This window comes from Oryzias melastigma, linkage group LG12, assembly GCF_002922805.2.
Source record: "Oryzias melastigma strain HK-1 linkage group LG12, ASM292280v2, whole genome shotgun sequence".
Classification (NCBI taxonomy): Eukaryota; Metazoa; Chordata; class Actinopteri; order Beloniformes; family Adrianichthyidae; genus Oryzias; species Oryzias melastigma.
This window is the reverse complement of record NC_050523.1, coordinates 8,127,344-8,145,339: the sequence shown is the minus strand read 5'-3', so window position 1 is coordinate 8,145,339 and position 17,996 is coordinate 8,127,344. Positions and strand designations below refer to the sequence as shown.

Below are 17,996 nucleotides of genomic sequence, written 5' to 3'. Positions count from 1 at the left end.
CTGGAAGGAGGAGCTGACGTTCGCACAGACCCCTGAGATGTACTGCTGCTGGCCGCACATGTAGCCGTACTGAGGACCGCATGCCTGCACAGACGAGACACAGATGCAGAGAAAAATAGACTCAGAGGCTGAAAACACAGGAGGTCAAGGGTGAGGTTAGGGCTACTGGAGGAACCACAGAGGAGAAAAATCCTCAGAGGATTACGCAGAAACAAAGAATGCATCTTGAGTTTTCAGAAATCTGCTTGAGAGTAAACTTCTAAATAATCTACAATAACCCTAAAATGACTTTTTGGCCTAATTTTTGCCTCCAAAATGTTTCAGAACCATGTAGGTGAAATCATGCGTCAGCCAACGTTCTGCTATGAGGTTGTAGAGCGCTTTTCCATGCTAAATGCTCACAATTACAAACCACAACATTAGTTAAGCTCATTCAACTGCATTGATGCAAACATACAATTGGCAAGTCACATGAAAGCAGCTGATTGTGCTTAAAGGAAAATCTGTTGAAAGACCCAATCCGATGAAAGTCGTGTTTTTAACATGTTCTTGTGGCATTTTGGAGGACACTAATAAAGCAAATCAAGCTTAAAATTTGAGTTCCCGATTATTTCTTTATTCAAATTGCTGTAAATTAGAAGCAGATGAAGAAAGACAGTTTGAAAGAGATTGTATTTTTGAGCTAGGGCAGGCAGGGTGGCTCCTGTCCTAGAAAACATCACCTTTTTTTTATTTCGGAAAAAAAACCCCAGCATAATTATAATTAAAAGATCACTGGGAATGCTTTTAAAATAGACAAAAAGATGTTTGGAGTGTTTCTTGAAGCTGAAAATGAGTAGAATAAGAATTAGAAATTCAAATTTTCTGAAAACCTGTCAATTTTTTGGGGGTTCTTTTCTACTAAGGCCTTCAGAGTGGAAGGTTCTCCATCTGTGCATTCATCTTCAAAAAAATCCCTTTTGGGGTCATGGGGTTTCTGGAACCACCCCTGCTACTGTTGAAGGCGGGGAACACCCTGAGCAGGTCGCCACTCTGCTTCAGCGTCACAGACATACCTTGTTTTTGGACTGTGGGAGGAAGCCGTAGAGCCTGAAGAAAACTCCAAAAGGATGCAACTCTACATAGAAACAACCCAGCTGGGATTTGAGTCAGGGCCTTCTTGCTGTGAGGTGAGAGCGCTAACCACTACACCACTGTGCAACCCTTCTTAAGGTTCTATTTATATAAATTGATCTGGTTCCATTGCTAAGAAATAAAAACATTAAAGACTCCTGGCTTTACTTTAGTGCAGCCACACACAGTGCTTTTTAAAAATGAACCCATCTTTTCCGTTTGTCTGGTCCCAACATCTGTCGACTTTTAAACGACTTAACTTTTCTTCCACACTCTGATGCTCAGTGGGAGCTTTAGCGGGTTATATCGACTGCAATTAAAGGAAGAATTCATCAAATCTGTGGCTGTTAATCAACTTCTGATCAATTACAAAATCATTCGCAGGCATTTTTTTAATGATTAGGATTATGCCACTTTTTAGAAATTAAAAAAACTATAATTTTCCATGAAAAAGTCTCAGCAGAGTTCATCAAAACTTCACCTCTGAGTTGTGGGGTGGGAGTGTTGGCGTACCTTCATTTCCCATCATCCCTTTGTTTACACTCTCTCCTGCTAGCTTGATTAAACTCCCTCACAACCCCGACCTAACAATGCTGGTGTAACAAAAACAGCGAGCAATATCAGAGCTATCCAGCCGTACAGTTTAGAGTCCGATACCACCTCAGACGAGGAACACAAAGACGTACATGAATCAGACGGTGTGAGCATATAACTCCAATATTGCACTCGCCTCACTTTGTCTTTTAGAATTGTTTTTAAGATTTTACTGCTGGTTTTTAAATGTTTGAATGGACTAGCAGCTCATAATCTTTTAGAATGTTTTCATTTTTATCATCCATGTCGACATCAATTGTTTTTATTGGTTCCCAGGACCCGACTTGTCACCAGAAGAGATGCAGCCTTTTCACTTGCTGCTCCCAAACTCTGGAATGCTCTCCCTTTTTGTGAAGTCTGCCAGTTCCCTCAGTGATTTTAAGTCACTTTTAAAAATTCATCTTTTTACTCAGGCTTTTAACTCCAGCGAGTAGATCTCATGAGCCGGCTTGTATTTGCTTAATTGCTTTTATTATTTTCAGATTTTATTGTTAAGTGATTTTATTTGACTTTGTATCCAAAACTTTGATTGATACGAATTTTTTTTATTTAAAAAAAACGTTCTCAGTAATGTTTTAATCATGATTATGTTTTTAACCAAAATCCTACAACCTAAAAGCAATTTTTCCTGTTGATCTAAAGCCTCTGTTTCCAAAATCTCCTCTGAGGGGGCGTGGCTTTTGGTGCTGAGCAGCCCCACCCCTAATCCCCCTGTGTGGTTATGATAGTTGTGTCTATTTAGCGTAAATCTTCACAGCTGCAACAAAAAAATGTCAAGCAATGTTGTTAATATGGTTTTGATCCGGATGTCAGCTCGGACGAGGAAGTGAAGAGCTTCATGGATCAAACTTCCTCCAAAATCCTGATTCTTTCTCCTCTTTTAGCTAATTCTCCAATTTATTGACGTTGCTGAGGTCAAATGAGCCGCCGTTCGCATTTCCGTGGTCACATCAAGAAGCTCCGTGGAGTCTGGTGGAGATTTTCCAGCGTTCTCAGTCCTGCTACCGTAAGTATTGTATGAAACTCACATAAAAAAATCTAGTGACGGCTGATTTGACCATGGAAATGCAAACAGCGGCTCATTTGACTGCAGTAAATCGGAAGACCCCATCTTCTCTTCTCCGGCACCTGAACTAGACAGGCTAGCCAGACCAGATGAGGGTTTAGTGCATGTGCAGCAGAGCTGTTGTGTTGTAAAGAAGATCATTAATTCAAACAGAGTCTGTCTGTGACAGTTTGATTCATAGTGATTTAAAAGGAGAAATACTCAGAAATGCAAAAACAAAATGATTTCTTATTACATTTGTTCTCTTTCATAAGAAAAATGCCACACATACTTGTTAAAAATTGAAAAAAACGTGATTTTCATCAGAGGGGGGCTTTAAACGTTCCCATTGTGTTTGTGCGAACAGTGAACGGAGACGAATTCTGGCAGGAAAAATGGGGTGTTGAAGAGTTCTGTTAAAGGTTTTGGCTTCAGTTACATCAACAGCTGCTTAGACTAAGTTTCTTTTGACACTTAACAAGCTGCATAAATACAGTTCTGCCATTTTTATTCTTGTCAGCATTTTTAGTGTGCTAAAATCAAGCATCTTCTGATTTTTATCTCACATTAAACTTCATCTGCATCGTTGATTTACACTCTCCCACTACATTCCCATGACATGAAAACTAACTATAGAAGACGACAAGCCAAACCCACTGTGTCCACAGGGCCCAAAGGTTCAATGGACGAGCACATAGGAGGCCAATTTAAGTCAATTCTTTTTCCTCTTTGTATAGAAAATGTAGAAGTCTTTACCAGAAATCCTCCTGTGGGATTGGTCACCAATGTAGTTCCCATGGTCATGTTCTCTTTGACCTCACGTAACTTGGGAATAGTTGTGTTTTCTAAAAAAGAAGAGAGGAAAAAAAGGATGAATAAACAGAGTGAAACCAACAGAAAGTAGCAGAGAAGACAAACAGCTGGAGAAATTCTTCTCCTTTATTTTCCCACAGGAAGAGCGCCGCTCGCCCTCCTTTTAACTTCCGTCCGTCCAGAAGAGGTAATAACCGCTGACATGTAATCCAGCACGGCTTGTTTTATGACTTTACAGTGCTCTTTCTCTGAGCGTGGCTCAAAGCTGTTAGCCGCAGATCATGTGAGGAAATGAACGAGGGGAATCAAATCATTAAGCAATCCAAACATGTGGCTAAAATTAGCAGCGTCTAATGTGTTGGGAATGCTCTGGATGTCATTTAAGCTGGAAGGATCCACATGTTCTCACCAAATCTTCACAAATGGCACCAAAACAAAGCATCTCAAAAGTTTATTTCATGTAAACGAGATGTAAAAAGTTGCATCTTATTTATATTTTTTAAGATTCCGTCAATATTTAAGTTATTTCACTTTTTGAAAAATATATTTTTAGACCTTCAATTAAAAAATAAACTAAATTCTCAACAACAAACAGAAAAATGAAGAAGTTTAGCTCCTTGATTATTATTTCATTATCTGCTGACAGACACGATAAGCGTCGGGATCCTGTGGATTCATTATGGGACTGTGAGCAGAAACAAATGCATGCTTTGTCTCCAGCGGCGCCTGATAGATATCATAACAAATTGGGCCAAATCTTCTTGGTTATCTTCAACAATAAACAGCTATAGAAAGTTCTCATGTGAAATGTTCTCGGCTAAAATAGCCCAGCATTGTCTCTACTGGTTACAAGGTGACCAAAGCACTTTTAAAAATAAACTGAGTTGGTTTTTTCATAGGATATATATCGTTTTTTTTTAAAGAGCCCTGTTTTGATTATTTGGAAACTGAGTAAATGAACTGCGGATGCTTTGTTACAGGGATCTGTGCTTTCTAGCGTGGTAAAAACTTCCTCTGCACGTTAGCCCATAGTTGTTTTTGCTTAATTTTCTCATTTAATTTGCCTTACAATCTCTTCCTAAAAGCTACAGTCATATGCAGAGTGTATTTTGGCATTGAAATAACTCAGGAATTCCAGGTGTTACCTTTTAACATTCAAATGGTGCATCTGTAGATTAAAGCTAGAATGATTTCCCTTTTGATTTTTAGAGCCAAATCTTCTGTAGATTAAAGTGAACCGTAGAATCTTTCCACAAAATGTGATTGTTGTTCTTGATTCTTAAAGGATTTCATGCCCAACATTTTGGCAAGTGTCAAGGTACAGACACACCGAGCATGTGATCAAGAATGTGTATTTACCCTATGGTGTTCACACTGCACAAGCAGGGAGGGGCTTCTTCTTTGTTTTCTCTTGTTTTCTAGCGCAGTTAGAAGAGGCTTGCTGTGAAATGTTGAAGCGGAACAGACTTTTTCTTTTACAGCTGTCTTTCAAGATTTGAAAGACCATCCTAATCCCCAATGGCGTACTGTCAGGGCCTGCAAAGCCTTCAGTGAAGGCCTAACATTACTTGAAAAGAAGTAGAAGATAAATCATTTTTTAGATATACATATTTGTCCAAAATATATTTTAAAATCATTCCAACAGTTCTGTCGGCGACTCTCACAGTCCAATTAGTTTCTAACCAATCCGATTTTAGCCCTCACTTGTTGCTAGGTTCGTTAAAGTCTGCCTTATACAGTCAGTGCTTCCGTCCTCACTTACAGTTTCCATATAAAAACACTGCTGATTAAACCATAGCCATGTATGGATTGAATACATTTATATTGATTGAACCAATCAGAATTTGAGTTAGTGTCTCTGTAGCTTCATGACATATTTGCCTCTAATTAGACGGTCAAAGCTTGTGCTAACAAAAGCTAACTTCTTAGGGACGTAGGCAGTAGCTGAACTTGGTTTTTGTTTGAATTACCCGCTGTTTTGCAGTTAAAAATAGAAGAAGGCAGAGAAGATGATTTTTTGGTGGATTTATTGCGTAAGATGTTCTTAAGATGGACTTTGCAGGAAAATCTCCTCCGTTTTTTGATTCACTTTGATGAATCACACAAGGGTTCACTTGCAAGCAAATCAATATTTGTTGTTTTAAGGCATCTGTTGAATGTGATTCCTTTTTTTCTTTTTTTTGCAAACTTTTGAGCAAATGTGGTGTGTATTGAATGTGTAATATGAGAGATTTCCAGATTTATGATTCCCTAGTTTGTAAGCACGAAGCCTAAGAGTTCATCAGCCAACAATCTGCAGTTTTTGCAACATGGATTTTATTTCTAAACAGAATGTAACCATGTTGTAGACAACCCCAAAAATCATGGGTGTTGACTGTTCCCCAGTGTTTCATCACACATAATGCTCATGGCATAACAACGTTTTACTTTAATAGTTTGGAGGGTTTAGGCATTTCACCACCACAACCACACAATTAAGAGTTGCTTCTTATGGTTTTGCTTGTGCGTACTTGTGTGAAAGCTCAGCGAGGAGACGGTTGGTGCAATCCAGGAGAGGGCTGCTGTGATTGGGTGTTGACATTAAATAAATCAAAGTAACAGAGGATTGGCAAAAATGTTCCTTTAATTAAATACAGAACACATCCTGATGAGCCAGTGTTCACAAAAACGTATCTGGTCAAGATTATTTTCATCCTAAATTTAGGAAATGCTCCCTGTTCCGGCTGTTTTAATAATGGAACCAAGGCTCTGGCTCCAAAGGGAAGGCTGAGTCAACTCTCCGTGGATGTTTTCCAGACTAAACTTAAGCTTCTAATATCTTGCTTTTGCTTAACTCATCTGAGATAAAAACAAATGCTCTCCTATTTGATCATTCACCAACAGCAGGAAACTTTGGCTTTCCCTGTGAGGTGTGAACAGCTGTGATGTGGCTTTTAGCATGAATCTGAAGGGCCTGGAGTACACATTTGTTCCCACTTGCCCAGTGCAGACAAACAGAGTACTAATGGGGGCCTGGCAGGCTGCTGACTGGGAGCTAAGCTTTGTTTATCTTTTTAATTAAGATAAATTGGAAGGATGAAACACAAAAACATTGTTTATTTACTGTCTTCCTGCTCAGATGGACCAGACTTCCTCTCCAGGAGACTCCAGCAGGAGTTGCTGCTAAGCACGAAGTTTTAGAAATGAAGTGGGCTGAAGTGTGTGAGCATGCTGTTAATCTTTTATCATTTTGGAGTTGACTAAATTAAATAAATAAAAAAACAATTATTCTTAGTTTAGCTCAGCTATCTGATGACATCAAAAATAAAGAAAGAATCCGTACAGTTTGAATTCTTTGAGAAGATTGTTTTTCCAAAAGATGAAAGAAGATAAACTGTATTTTTTTTTATTGTAAATAGATAAAAAAACAACAGACTTAATTCAATATAATTCAGTAAAAACAGAATTCCTCACTATTTAATTAAAACATGTCCTATTAAAAGCATAACGACATTAAAGTTTCGCGTCAAGAATTTGCTTCCAGGCAACTATAGCTATTGTTGTGAACCAATATTTGACTTTTATCAATTTTTTTCAAATGTTTTATTCTTGTTCTGTAATTTATTTTGGGTGAAACTATAAATAACGTTAAAGGGATTAAGGTAGGTTTATCTTTAAAGACCCACTCCAAGGAAAATGTGTGGTTTTAACATATTGTTGTGACATTTTTCTGATGCATAAAGAAAAATAAGCAAAAGATTCAATTTCTGAGTATTTTTTTATTCAAATTGTTCTGAATCAGGAGCAGAAAAAATAATATTGTTTAAAATAGTACCTATTTGTGATGTAGAAAATACACTGAGTGGCCCACAAGGTCCAAGTACGATTTATCCACTTGTAGACGACTAGATCCATGTGCGTCTTTGTTTTTCTCGTCCGAACTTTTAAAATTTTGGCAAAAAAATTGAACAATCATAATTAAAAGACAATCAATAATGTTTTAAGAATTGATAAAAGGATGAAAATTGTCTCTTTTGTGCTTTTAGCTTGCCCTTGTAGCATTTTTCTCACAAAGATCCGAGTACAAGTGATTTATCTACTTGTAGACGACTAGATCCATCTACGTCTTTTTTTCTCTCGTCCGAGCTGGCGCCAGACTTAAAACTATACATCTGGATTAATCCAATGGTGTTCGTTGTTATTTCTGTGCTGCTAATACTAGCTTGAGGCTATAAGCTTGCACAACCAGGGGTCTCAGCAACCGGGAGAGAAGGTAAGCTAGGTTGCTGAAAGCTAACAGCCCCGTCTACAACCCAGAATTGTATTTCTAATGAGCTACTGCACAATGCTGATTAAAAGACCACTAGGAACAATTTTACAAAATAATAAAAATGGTTGGAGTGGGATTTAGAGACTTAGCAATGCTTTAATATAAAGCAATATCTCCAGTATTATTAACTTTATTTTAAATAATAATTCTTCAGAAATATTGATGGTGTAAAATTAATCTTTTTTATTATTATTACAACAAATCCTATCTTTTTGACTGTTAAATTTATGAATTGCAACCCAGACATGGAGTCCTTACTTGGCAGGTCCAGTTTCACACACTTGTTATCTTGCTTTCCCACAGGACATTTGTACACATCCCCGGTTCGTGTTGCTGGTTGGCCTGACAGCGGCGATCCAATCAGAACCCTGCAGAAACAGAGAAAAAGTTGGAACTGGCATTAGGTCGTTAATGTAGCCAAAACCCACAGAACGGCATGGGGGTTTGACAATTATGATAATAAGCACAAAATGTAGCTTTTCAACAAAAATTAAGTGTTGGCAGGTTGATAGCCGGGACTGAGGCCCACCTCTGAGGTTCATAACAATTAAGATCTTAGCTTAATCGCAGTTACAAGGTTTAATGAAGCGTTAACCACTGGTTAAGATTGACTGGGAAAGCTGTTTTAGCTTATTATGGTTGGCTCTTGTGGTTGCCCTTTAACAATATCTTCCAGACACAATAAAAGATTACAAGAAATTTAATTTTAATTCTTCAATGCACCAAGTTCTCCTGATCACCTGCAAAAAGTGAACGTTTTCTGTAAATTGAGGTCAACACTGGCCTTGTAGGTTCATAATGGTGTCACACATCCATACGTGTGTTTCATAACACTGCGTCCCTCTGATGCTGAAAGCAGGCGGTCATCTGCTTTCCTCTGAACACTCAAGCTTGTTAACATTCTTCCGACCTAATGAGGCCTGGCCATTTGAAAGCAGAGGCAGAGTGCAACAGCAACAGACTTGGTTGGCTGTCCGCATCCTGTAAGAAACCCGACGTAATTTACGACACCAATTAGACATTCATGCTAATATAGGATGAATAAACAACTATTACACCATAAGTGATATTTTCCAAACCATTTCTCAAGTCAGGAGATGTTTCGTTTTTATTAAATCATTTATATTGACGCTAACATGGATTCGGTGGTACCAAATTCCCAATAGTCCTAACCCAAACTAGATTTTTTGAAATGGGAAATTTTTGCAACATAAGTGGTTGAATCAACAATTATTAATTTACGAGCAGTTTTGCAATGTCATTAGAGAAAAATGAAGAATAGGAACTGAATCATGGAGTGTTTGTGCCACATGTTTTTGCTGTGCTGCTGATTAACCTTTCAACACTGCTGAGGGCGGAGGCCTGGCGGCGACATCTGCCATTCATCAGTCACCTCCCAGTTAAGCCAGTCACACATCAATGTCTGAAGGCTGTTTATGGCGCTTTTTAGCTCGATTTTCTCTGAGAGATCCATCGGTTGAATCCACCACAACTCACCAACTGAATCACCCATGTTGATTCTCTTAGATTTAACTGTCTTACCAGCTTAAAGTCCCACTCCGATCATCTTTTTAAAAGCATTCATGTTGGTCTTTTAATTGTAATTATAGTGTTATTTGCCAAGATAAAAAAAACTGTTGTTTTCTTGGACTTATTTTCTGCAAAGCAGCAGGAGTTTATTAAAAATTCACCTTCGAGTTGTGGGTGGAACCATTGGGCGGAGCAACTCCACCCACCTTCTGCTCTCTGTTGCTGAGAGCTCTCTGTTTACATGCTCTTCTGGCTAGCTTACAGCCTCCCAAACCTAACTTTACTGGTGTCACAAGACAGACATCAATGATCAACATCCAGAACCAGAAGTCCTCAACCGGAACCAGAGGGCCCCCGACCAACCAACCCATATAGCTCGGAAAAAAATGGTGACCTTAATAGTTGCAGTTATTTTAAGCTTTAAAAAACATTTTTTTTACAATTCTGAGCTGTTTAGGATGTCATACTCCAATCAGCGATATCTCATAGTTTCTATTTTTTTCGGTTTCTTATTGTGTTTTGTTTTTTTAACCTTTCATATGAATTTTTGGAAATTACTTCTGTTTTCTGAAATGTTTTTTTTATTATTTTAATTTTACGTTTTCTAAAATTGTGTTTTGGTTTCTGGAATTTTGTGTAGATTTCTAAAACGTTGTGTTGCTTTTTATTATTCATTTAGCTTTTTTAATTCTCTCTAATATGCTCTTGTGTTGAATAAATTGTTGGTGTCATTTGCCCTCCAGAGCCACCGTATATAATCAATTAAATGAGGAAACTTAACCGAAAAAAATGAGAAAAAAAATCAAACGACAAAAGAAATGATAGAAATTTTAAACTGGCATACCTGGAAATGAAGTCCATACGTTTTTCTTAAAAATAATACAAAGTCCTTGATTTTTAAATAAAACACAAATGGATTTCTAAAAACTCTAGAGACACTTTTCCTGCTCGTTTATGGAGAAACTGACTTAGTTTCGATTGTAGTCTGGTTCCAGTGCTTTAAAAACTGAATGTAAACAAGCTAGACTCTATAAACACACAGCAGTACAGAAAATAAGCTGCTAATAGACTTTTGCTATACTGCAAACCACAAAGCTTCAGCCTCATAAAATGTCTACACTTTATGTCCCCACCCAGCAGAAATGCACATTTGATTGGTTAATTTAGCAGTTAATTGCTGAACAAACTAATGTCACTGTGGAGTTCAGACTACAAAATAATTGCTAACAAACAAGAAACAACAGAAATATTTAATAGATGTTCAATGTTTTGTTTTGCTGTGCTTAATTTGTCAGAAAAGATGTCTAAAAGAAGATTTAAGGTTTAATAAAATCAGTACGTTGTTAACTAACTACCATAAAAAAGGAAGCAGCAAAAAGATGTTTTAGTTTTTATTGTAAAACATTCACAAAAACGATTTTTCACTTGAATATCCTGTGTTTCCTATAATGAGTACATAATAGAAAACATTATATCACTTTTTAAAGAGATTTTATCATAGAAAAAAGGGCAGCAAGTGACAAATAACCATTATACCCATGACAGCAAATAATTATAATAACTGTATTCAACAGAGGATGGTCTAAAACTATAGTTTTGTTTGCAAAAGAGTCTAAATTAAGATGGTGAGTTTTGGATTATAAATCTTTAATTTACCTTTAAAAAGAAAATAAAGGGTGACACACCCGCTGTGGTTGTAACAAGGATCTGTGCCTTTACTACTAGCTGTTAACCGTAAACTGCCCGCTGAAGTACCCAAGCCCAGCCCGTAAATACACCGACACCAAGCATCCGTAACTTACTGCCAAAGCAGTCTGGGAAATCGTATTTTAAAGCCTTGTTAAATGCTGCTAAGGCGTTGTAAATTGACTTCATTTTTTTCTACAATTATCTTTTAGTTACTCTAGTTTTTCTGTTTCTGCAACCTGTTGCTGCTCCACATTCGACTAAACTGTACTTAAGTGGAGCTGCTCTGCTGCAGGAATCCGGTCAAGCTCATGTGAGATCAGTTACAGTAATTTACTCACTGATAACAGGAGACATATGTGACTGCACCTCTGCAGATCCTTCACTGGATCAGAGAAAAGAGTCGTTGTTAAAGATTTACTCTGGTGAAAATTGTGTTTTGGGTGTTTTTTAACGTGTTCTTGTGACATTTTTCTCATGATGAAGGACATAAATATCTATATTTACATCTCTTTATATATTAATGACTAACAACCTTATAATCAATCAATCACCATGAAATTGTCATTTGAGGTTTTTGAATTTGGGTTCATTTTTGGTTTGATTTTTATGCAGGTTGGCTGTGGCTCCTCCTGGACAGACTCCGCCCTCTTCTGTGGTTCACCTGGGATCTGTCACATTTGCATTCAGTTGTTTTTGACATCGAGCAGTGACTGGAGGCACATTTGGAGGTCGCCTGGTGGCAGGAAGGCAGCAGTGCAACTATTGACTAATGGGAGGGTCTCTAAGGTCCCCAAAAATCACCTGATGGTCGGCCAGTTTCAGACTACTACCTGCCTGGCTGAATGCTGTGTCTGTATTCATGACCACGCCCACGATTAAAAAAATTCTTACATTTTTTTTTTATATTTTTGGGATTGCATTTCTGAACACGTACTTCAAAAATTTGGAGAGTTATAGGGTTCATTTTAGGATTTCGAATGTTAATCTAGAAAATAATCTCACAGACTTTTTCTTTGTACAATCGTTTCCTTGTTCGACAGTGTTCTTTTCTTGCGCCTTTTAGATCTTTTGCAACGATTGAACTCCATCCTGTTTAGACATGCACAATGCTGGGCTTTATGAACATTTTAATCTGGAGACTTTTTTTTTTTTTTTTTAACTTTGCAACTTTTGATCTTTCATATTATGTACTTTGAATTTTAACTCACCACTTCCCTTCGCTGTTATGAAACTGCTGGACTGTGTAGCCAAACATGTCCTCCACAGGACCACTGAAGGACAAACCATTCTTCTGGTCCACGTTGAAGGACAACACGCATGCCAGAAGCACTGCAAGGGCAAAGGAAGAGAAAGGTCACACATGATGGGCCTGGAAGAGCTGAGCAGTTATTTGAGTTAATTGTAATGTCTCTAAACATACTTTTAAAAATTCATAAACATTCTCAGGAAATATCTCAAAATTACTGGAGACCAAAACACGGAAATTAAAAGCAAACAAACAACATCCTAATGTAATAAATGAAGGGGGGGAGCTTTGGTTAACTTGGCCACCGAGTGTGCACACTTACATCAGAGGAGTTCAACAAATGTGACACAAATAAAGCACACATAAATACGTCATATTCTGGGGGAAGCAGGAGGAATTTCGAGCGTCAGTACGAAGCGCATTGGTCAGAGTTCATCCTGAGCTGCAGGACAATGGCTTCTTCTCTGCGCTCCTCGCAGTCTGCCTCCGTCTGTCACTGAGCTGAATATATCACAGGGACTCGACATAAATTCATCCGCGCCTCATTGTGGCCGCTCTACAACGGCGCTCTTTATATCCACCAAATTCCTCCAGCAGAATTGATTCAATTTCTGGGCTTGTGAGGGAAAAGTGAAGCGTAAGAACAGTGGGACTTAAAACAGAACATGCAAACACTGACCACATACATGGAGGCAAACACAAGCTGTTCATTGTGGACGATGCTTTGCTGCTAATATGTTTGGAGCTGTCACATAAAGAACCATTATGGGGTGTCTAGACTGATGTAAATATGGTCAAAGCTGCTGAAGCAGCTTTAAGAACATGGCTTCCAATTCCTGTTTAAGACGCAAATTCTAATTATATTTGATTTTATTAAAAAACACTTTTAATGTAAAAAATACATATCAAAGTGCTAATAATAAATGTTTGATGTCAGATGCAACCAGAGAAATTCTCATAAACGAAGACATTTGAGGCCGAAACATACAGGCTTGATTTGAGAAAAAAATGTCATAAAGTAAATATATTGAAGAATCAAACCTCTCGAATGGTAAATTATTGTATATCGCCAGGCTTTTTTTGTAATTAATTTTTTAAATATCAGTACATGTTTTAAACAAAAATGACGATTTTGACTTCAGAAAAAGGAAAATTTAAATAAATTAAAAATAAAATAAAGAAAAAGAGCCAAAGACAAACACGAGAGTCGATAGAAAATATTTAAAAAATTTAAAAATATGGTTGTTATACACTCAAACAAAAGCTGAAGTGCTTGTGACATCCATCCACCCAAAATGAAGTTGACTGTCCAGATCAAAAGCAAGTTACAACTTTTACCAATAAAATTTTAAGAGGTCATGCTTTTTTAAGCCTTTCAGAGTAAACTATATCTACATATATATGATCAAATATTACTTTTGGTACATAAAAGAACAAATTATTTACAAAATATGAGTCCTTTTCATGAGTTTGTCTCAAAGGAGCCCATGATCTAAAGTAGCAAACACCTGTGAGACCTGGAATTTATTGGAAACTGGACACTATTAGAAGATATACCGAATTGTGCATTTAAAATTGAAGAGTTTTGTCAATTCACTGCTAGTTCAGTGAAGAAAGGAGGTGTTTATATTAGCCTGGGGGCTGTTCTCAATTTGTGACATTGTGAGAACCTGCTCGTTTTATGGGTATGGTAGGGGTTGGAGTTCAAAGTACAGGTTTTCAGAAGAATAGTCAGAAATACGTGAACTGATCAAAATACCGCTTTGGGGTTATAGTGAGAAATTAACAGTATAATACACTTAAAAGCTCAAAAAGTTGCATGGTATAGGCCAGGAGTGTCCAAATCCAGGCATTGAAGGCCAGATTCCTGCTGGTTTTCAAGAAATCCTGCCTTATCTGGTGCTGATTACCAGGATCAGATGTATTTAAAATACAATGTTCTGATTATTAAATAAAGAGTATTTTAAAAATGATATATGTGAACGGTGTTAATATTCAAATAATCTTAATTCTAAGTCACAATAAAAAAGTAAAATATTGTCTGTGGTATTGTCTTGGGATATATTGTATCATATTGTGATGAGTAGTGTGACACAAACTCTTGCCAATGCTCACCCCTAATTGTGACCTCCTCATTCTGGCTTTTTTATTAACAGTTTTTAAAATAAATTACGACTTCATTTAAGAGATGTGAAAACACTTGGAGAAAAACAGTCAAATGTTAGAATAATTCTGTCTTCTACTCTCTCTATATACAATGTTGTATACTATTCCATCTTATATAGAAGTTTCAATTTCTGTTTCTTTTAACTTCATTACTAAAACTGCTTGAAATCTGAAGGTGCACGAACACACGTATTTGTAGACACAGTTAATTTAGCTAATTCAAGATGGCTTCAGGCCAGTCAGGTCTTTCCATTTATAGCAGCATGAGCTCAAGTACAGTTCAGAGTCAGAGTGGCTCTAAATTAAGCCAAAATGTCCTCCGACACAAAGCGTTCACCAGTTTCACTGAGCTGTTGTTGTGGTCTCTTGATACTACTCAAATCAAAATGCCAGAAAAGTCACAAAAATGTGACTTACTTAAGATAATTCAAGAGTGGATTTGATGTCTTTGCTGAGAGGAAATGGCCAAACTCCCTGAGGGGTTGGTGTACACGCTGTTCTTCACTGTGTGGCTCTATCTGTTCTGTCTGTGTTAAACAATGTTAAGCAGAGAAGAGTGGAAAGTTTCTGCTATGCTTTCTGTCCAGACTACTGGAGGTTTTTCCACAAGCAAATGTTTCTATTTCATCTCCCAAGTCAGGAGTTTCAATAAATCAAACCATTTTAAGAATGTGAGAAATAAAGTAACCACAAGATTGAGAAGTAAAATACATATGAAAGACACAATAGTTAAATGTTTGGGTTGAAATAATCTGATTACAAAGTGAGATATGATGTGACGATGCATATCGTGCCATTTCTCTTCTATCTTTCAATTGTTTTTGTTTATTTTTATTGCTGAAATTGAGATAAACTGAAAACTGTTGTGTACTTTAAAAAATATTTCTCATTTTTGACATTTCAGTTACATGTTTTATTGAAAAATAAAGACTGAGAAAAGTAATATGGTGGTAATAATTGTGGTATATCGCGATATATATCGTTATTGCAATTTAAAATCATTCATATCGTGATATACAATTTTTTCCACGTCACCCATTACTAATGTATAATATATTACATAAATCACAGTTATTAACGATTTCAGAAATTTGAAGCGTAATACAAAAAACAAATAAAATCTTGGCAGAGATTTATCAATTTTGATTGCTACAGTATTTCCTTGCTGCATGGCGGTTCGCCTTTTGCAGTCTAATGGATTTCTTTCAGTGCATTTTTTCTTGTTTTTTTTTCCTTCTTACAGGGTGCTGTGTTCTGTTTCCTGATTGGCATTTCTGTCTCCTGTACAGAATGTGCTCATTTCACCACATTTACACAAATCTTAGATCAAAAGCAGAACTTTGTTTTCATCATTCTGTAATCCTGGACTTATTTTTCTACAAAGGTTGGAACTTATTTTGAGAGTTTAAACAGGAAATAGAAATGTGAAAATAATCATGAGAAAAGTGTAGAAAGTGTGTAGTGAGAAGTTTTACAGCCTTAAAACATCAGTAACTTAACTTGGTAGATTTCACATATAGAGGTTATTTTTAGAACAGATGAACATACATTGATGTTGCTGGAATTTTGTGCTAGAATTTGCAAAAAAAAATTGCATCCCAAAACCTTGGGATACTTGAGTCTGCAGATGTCCAATATTTCAGAAACAAATCCAATCAATCCAGTAACACAATTTAATTGATTTCATCTTTGGTAAAACAATAACAATTGCCAAACTATTTTAACCACAAAACTAGTTTTCTCCTTTGTGCTCATTATGATTTATATCATTGAGCTTTAAGTGTTGAAGAAACATCAGAAATCCATAGTTGTGCCAAAATCACCCGGCTGCTCATGTGCAATACTAAATACATTCCTGTCCTTTGTTTATTACAAGAAAAATATCCATATGGATCAATCCAAATTTCTGGTCTGAAGGACTCTGATCTGAAGCCCATGTGGTCCTGATTGAAGCTGGCAGTCTGTCAACCGCACCAGCCCACAATAAAACTCCATCTTAACTGTCAAGACTTATCCATTTCAGCTTACAATCATCCTGGAAGACAACAATCCAGACTGCAAGAGTTAGATCTCCATGATACACCCAAGCTAGAAATCAGCAGAAATCAGTCAGTTTGATTATAAACCAGCTGAGAAAATCACCACCTGGAGTATTCATCTGCTTCAGCTAAAGCCGTAGGACCTTCAAAGTCTCACTCCGATCATATTTTGATCCCTTTTTAAAAACATTCAAGTGGTCTTCTAACTGTGGTGTAGTGGTTAACACTCTCACCTCACAGCAAGTACGCCCTGGTTTAGGGGTAGGCAACTCCAGACCTCAAGGGTTGCTGTGTCTGCATGATTTCCAGATATCCAGGCCCTACTTATGACTGCTTACCTGGTTCAGGTGTCTAAACCATGGGGACCCAAATTGGAGCCAGATTTGGCCCACCAACGGTTATCTTTTGGCCCGCTAAGTGGTGGCTGCAGAAGCCATGCAGTGTTTAGTTAGTTATTTTAGTTGTGTTCCCCTGGAATGGACTACCAACCCATCAAAGGGGGTTTCTCCACCTTCCCCCAACAGTAGTATAGTCTCAACAAATAGATTAGGCAAGTTTAGAAAATGGATCGAACTACTGTAATTCCAATATTAGTTTTGTTGTGATGTACAAGTTTTCTATCACTCATTGAGGTGTCATCCTGGCTTCAGATCAAGCAGTTATGACACCTTTTTTATTTATTTTGTGTCTTTATCTCTGATATCTTTTTACTCTCACTTCTTTGCATTTTTCTAGCTCCTTCAGCTTGTCCTGCGATTGTTTTGCCCTTCAACACCATTTCCTCCCCAATCACGCCGGGGGTATGGACGCCTGAAAAATTTCACCCTCGCTTACTTCGACTTCCTTTTCTCATCGGACTCGTGCTCGGTCGCAGCCTCATTCTTGGCAGATGCACGTTCGTGGGTGTGCAGGAGGTCATGAAAGAGGGTGTGTTTGGGTCCAAGTGTGCTTTGTAGAGCAAGGGGCTCTTGTTCCTTTGAGTCTCTGGGACTATGTCTATGCAGAGAAGAGTTGAATCAATAAGCCAACCCATGGCTGAAAACAACAGCAGTTCAAAGAGTTGCACGTTGCTTTACAGAGAAAACTTTCCACAACAGGAAACTCCATAGAGCTACTTGTATGTTTGTTCAATAGATACTGAGGAGCTGAGCTGATTCAGCCTCTTTATCTACTGTAACTGTCCCTTTCACACAACCTGGTCAAGTGAAGCTTTTTGCTACAGAAATTGAAGGTTTGGAGTATAAAATCTTTTTACTTCCACCTGGTTTTAGGTAACAAATAAGATAAGTTATAGGCCCACTCTGAATAAATACATATTGATATTGATCATTTTTGCTCTTTGGTTTAATCTTTGGCTTAATTATTCTTTTTTTTGTGCCCAGGAACTTCTAGTATTAGTTTCACTTGTTTTCTTCTGACAATTGGTAGATTATAGGATCAGTAGGTGAAAGA

General features: G+C 37.4%; 1 protein-coding gene and 1 long non-coding RNA gene across 2 annotated transcripts in view; one reads left to right on the top strand and one right to left on the bottom strand.

Moving 5' to 3' along the window:
* Positions 1-17,996, bottom strand: part of itga1 (integrin, alpha 1) — a 64,862-nt gene that overhangs the window by 29,749 nt on the left and 17,117 nt on the right. Inside the window, exons 2-4 of the mRNA XM_024299731.2 lie at positions 12,302-12,422; positions 8,133-8,242; positions 3,509-3,597 (exon numbers count right to left, since the gene is read on the bottom strand). Coding sequence (XP_024155499.1) covers positions 3,509-3,597; positions 8,133-8,242; positions 12,302-12,422 — 320 coding nt within the window. The remainder of the gene's footprint in view (positions 1-3,508; positions 3,598-8,132; positions 8,243-12,301; positions 12,423-17,996) is intronic.
* On the top strand, positions 3,703-11,977 carry LOC118599420. Its single transcript, XR_004948760.1, has 2 exons — positions 3,703-3,752; positions 11,706-11,977. It is a non-coding gene; the product is annotated as an uncharacterized LOC118599420 (long non-coding RNA).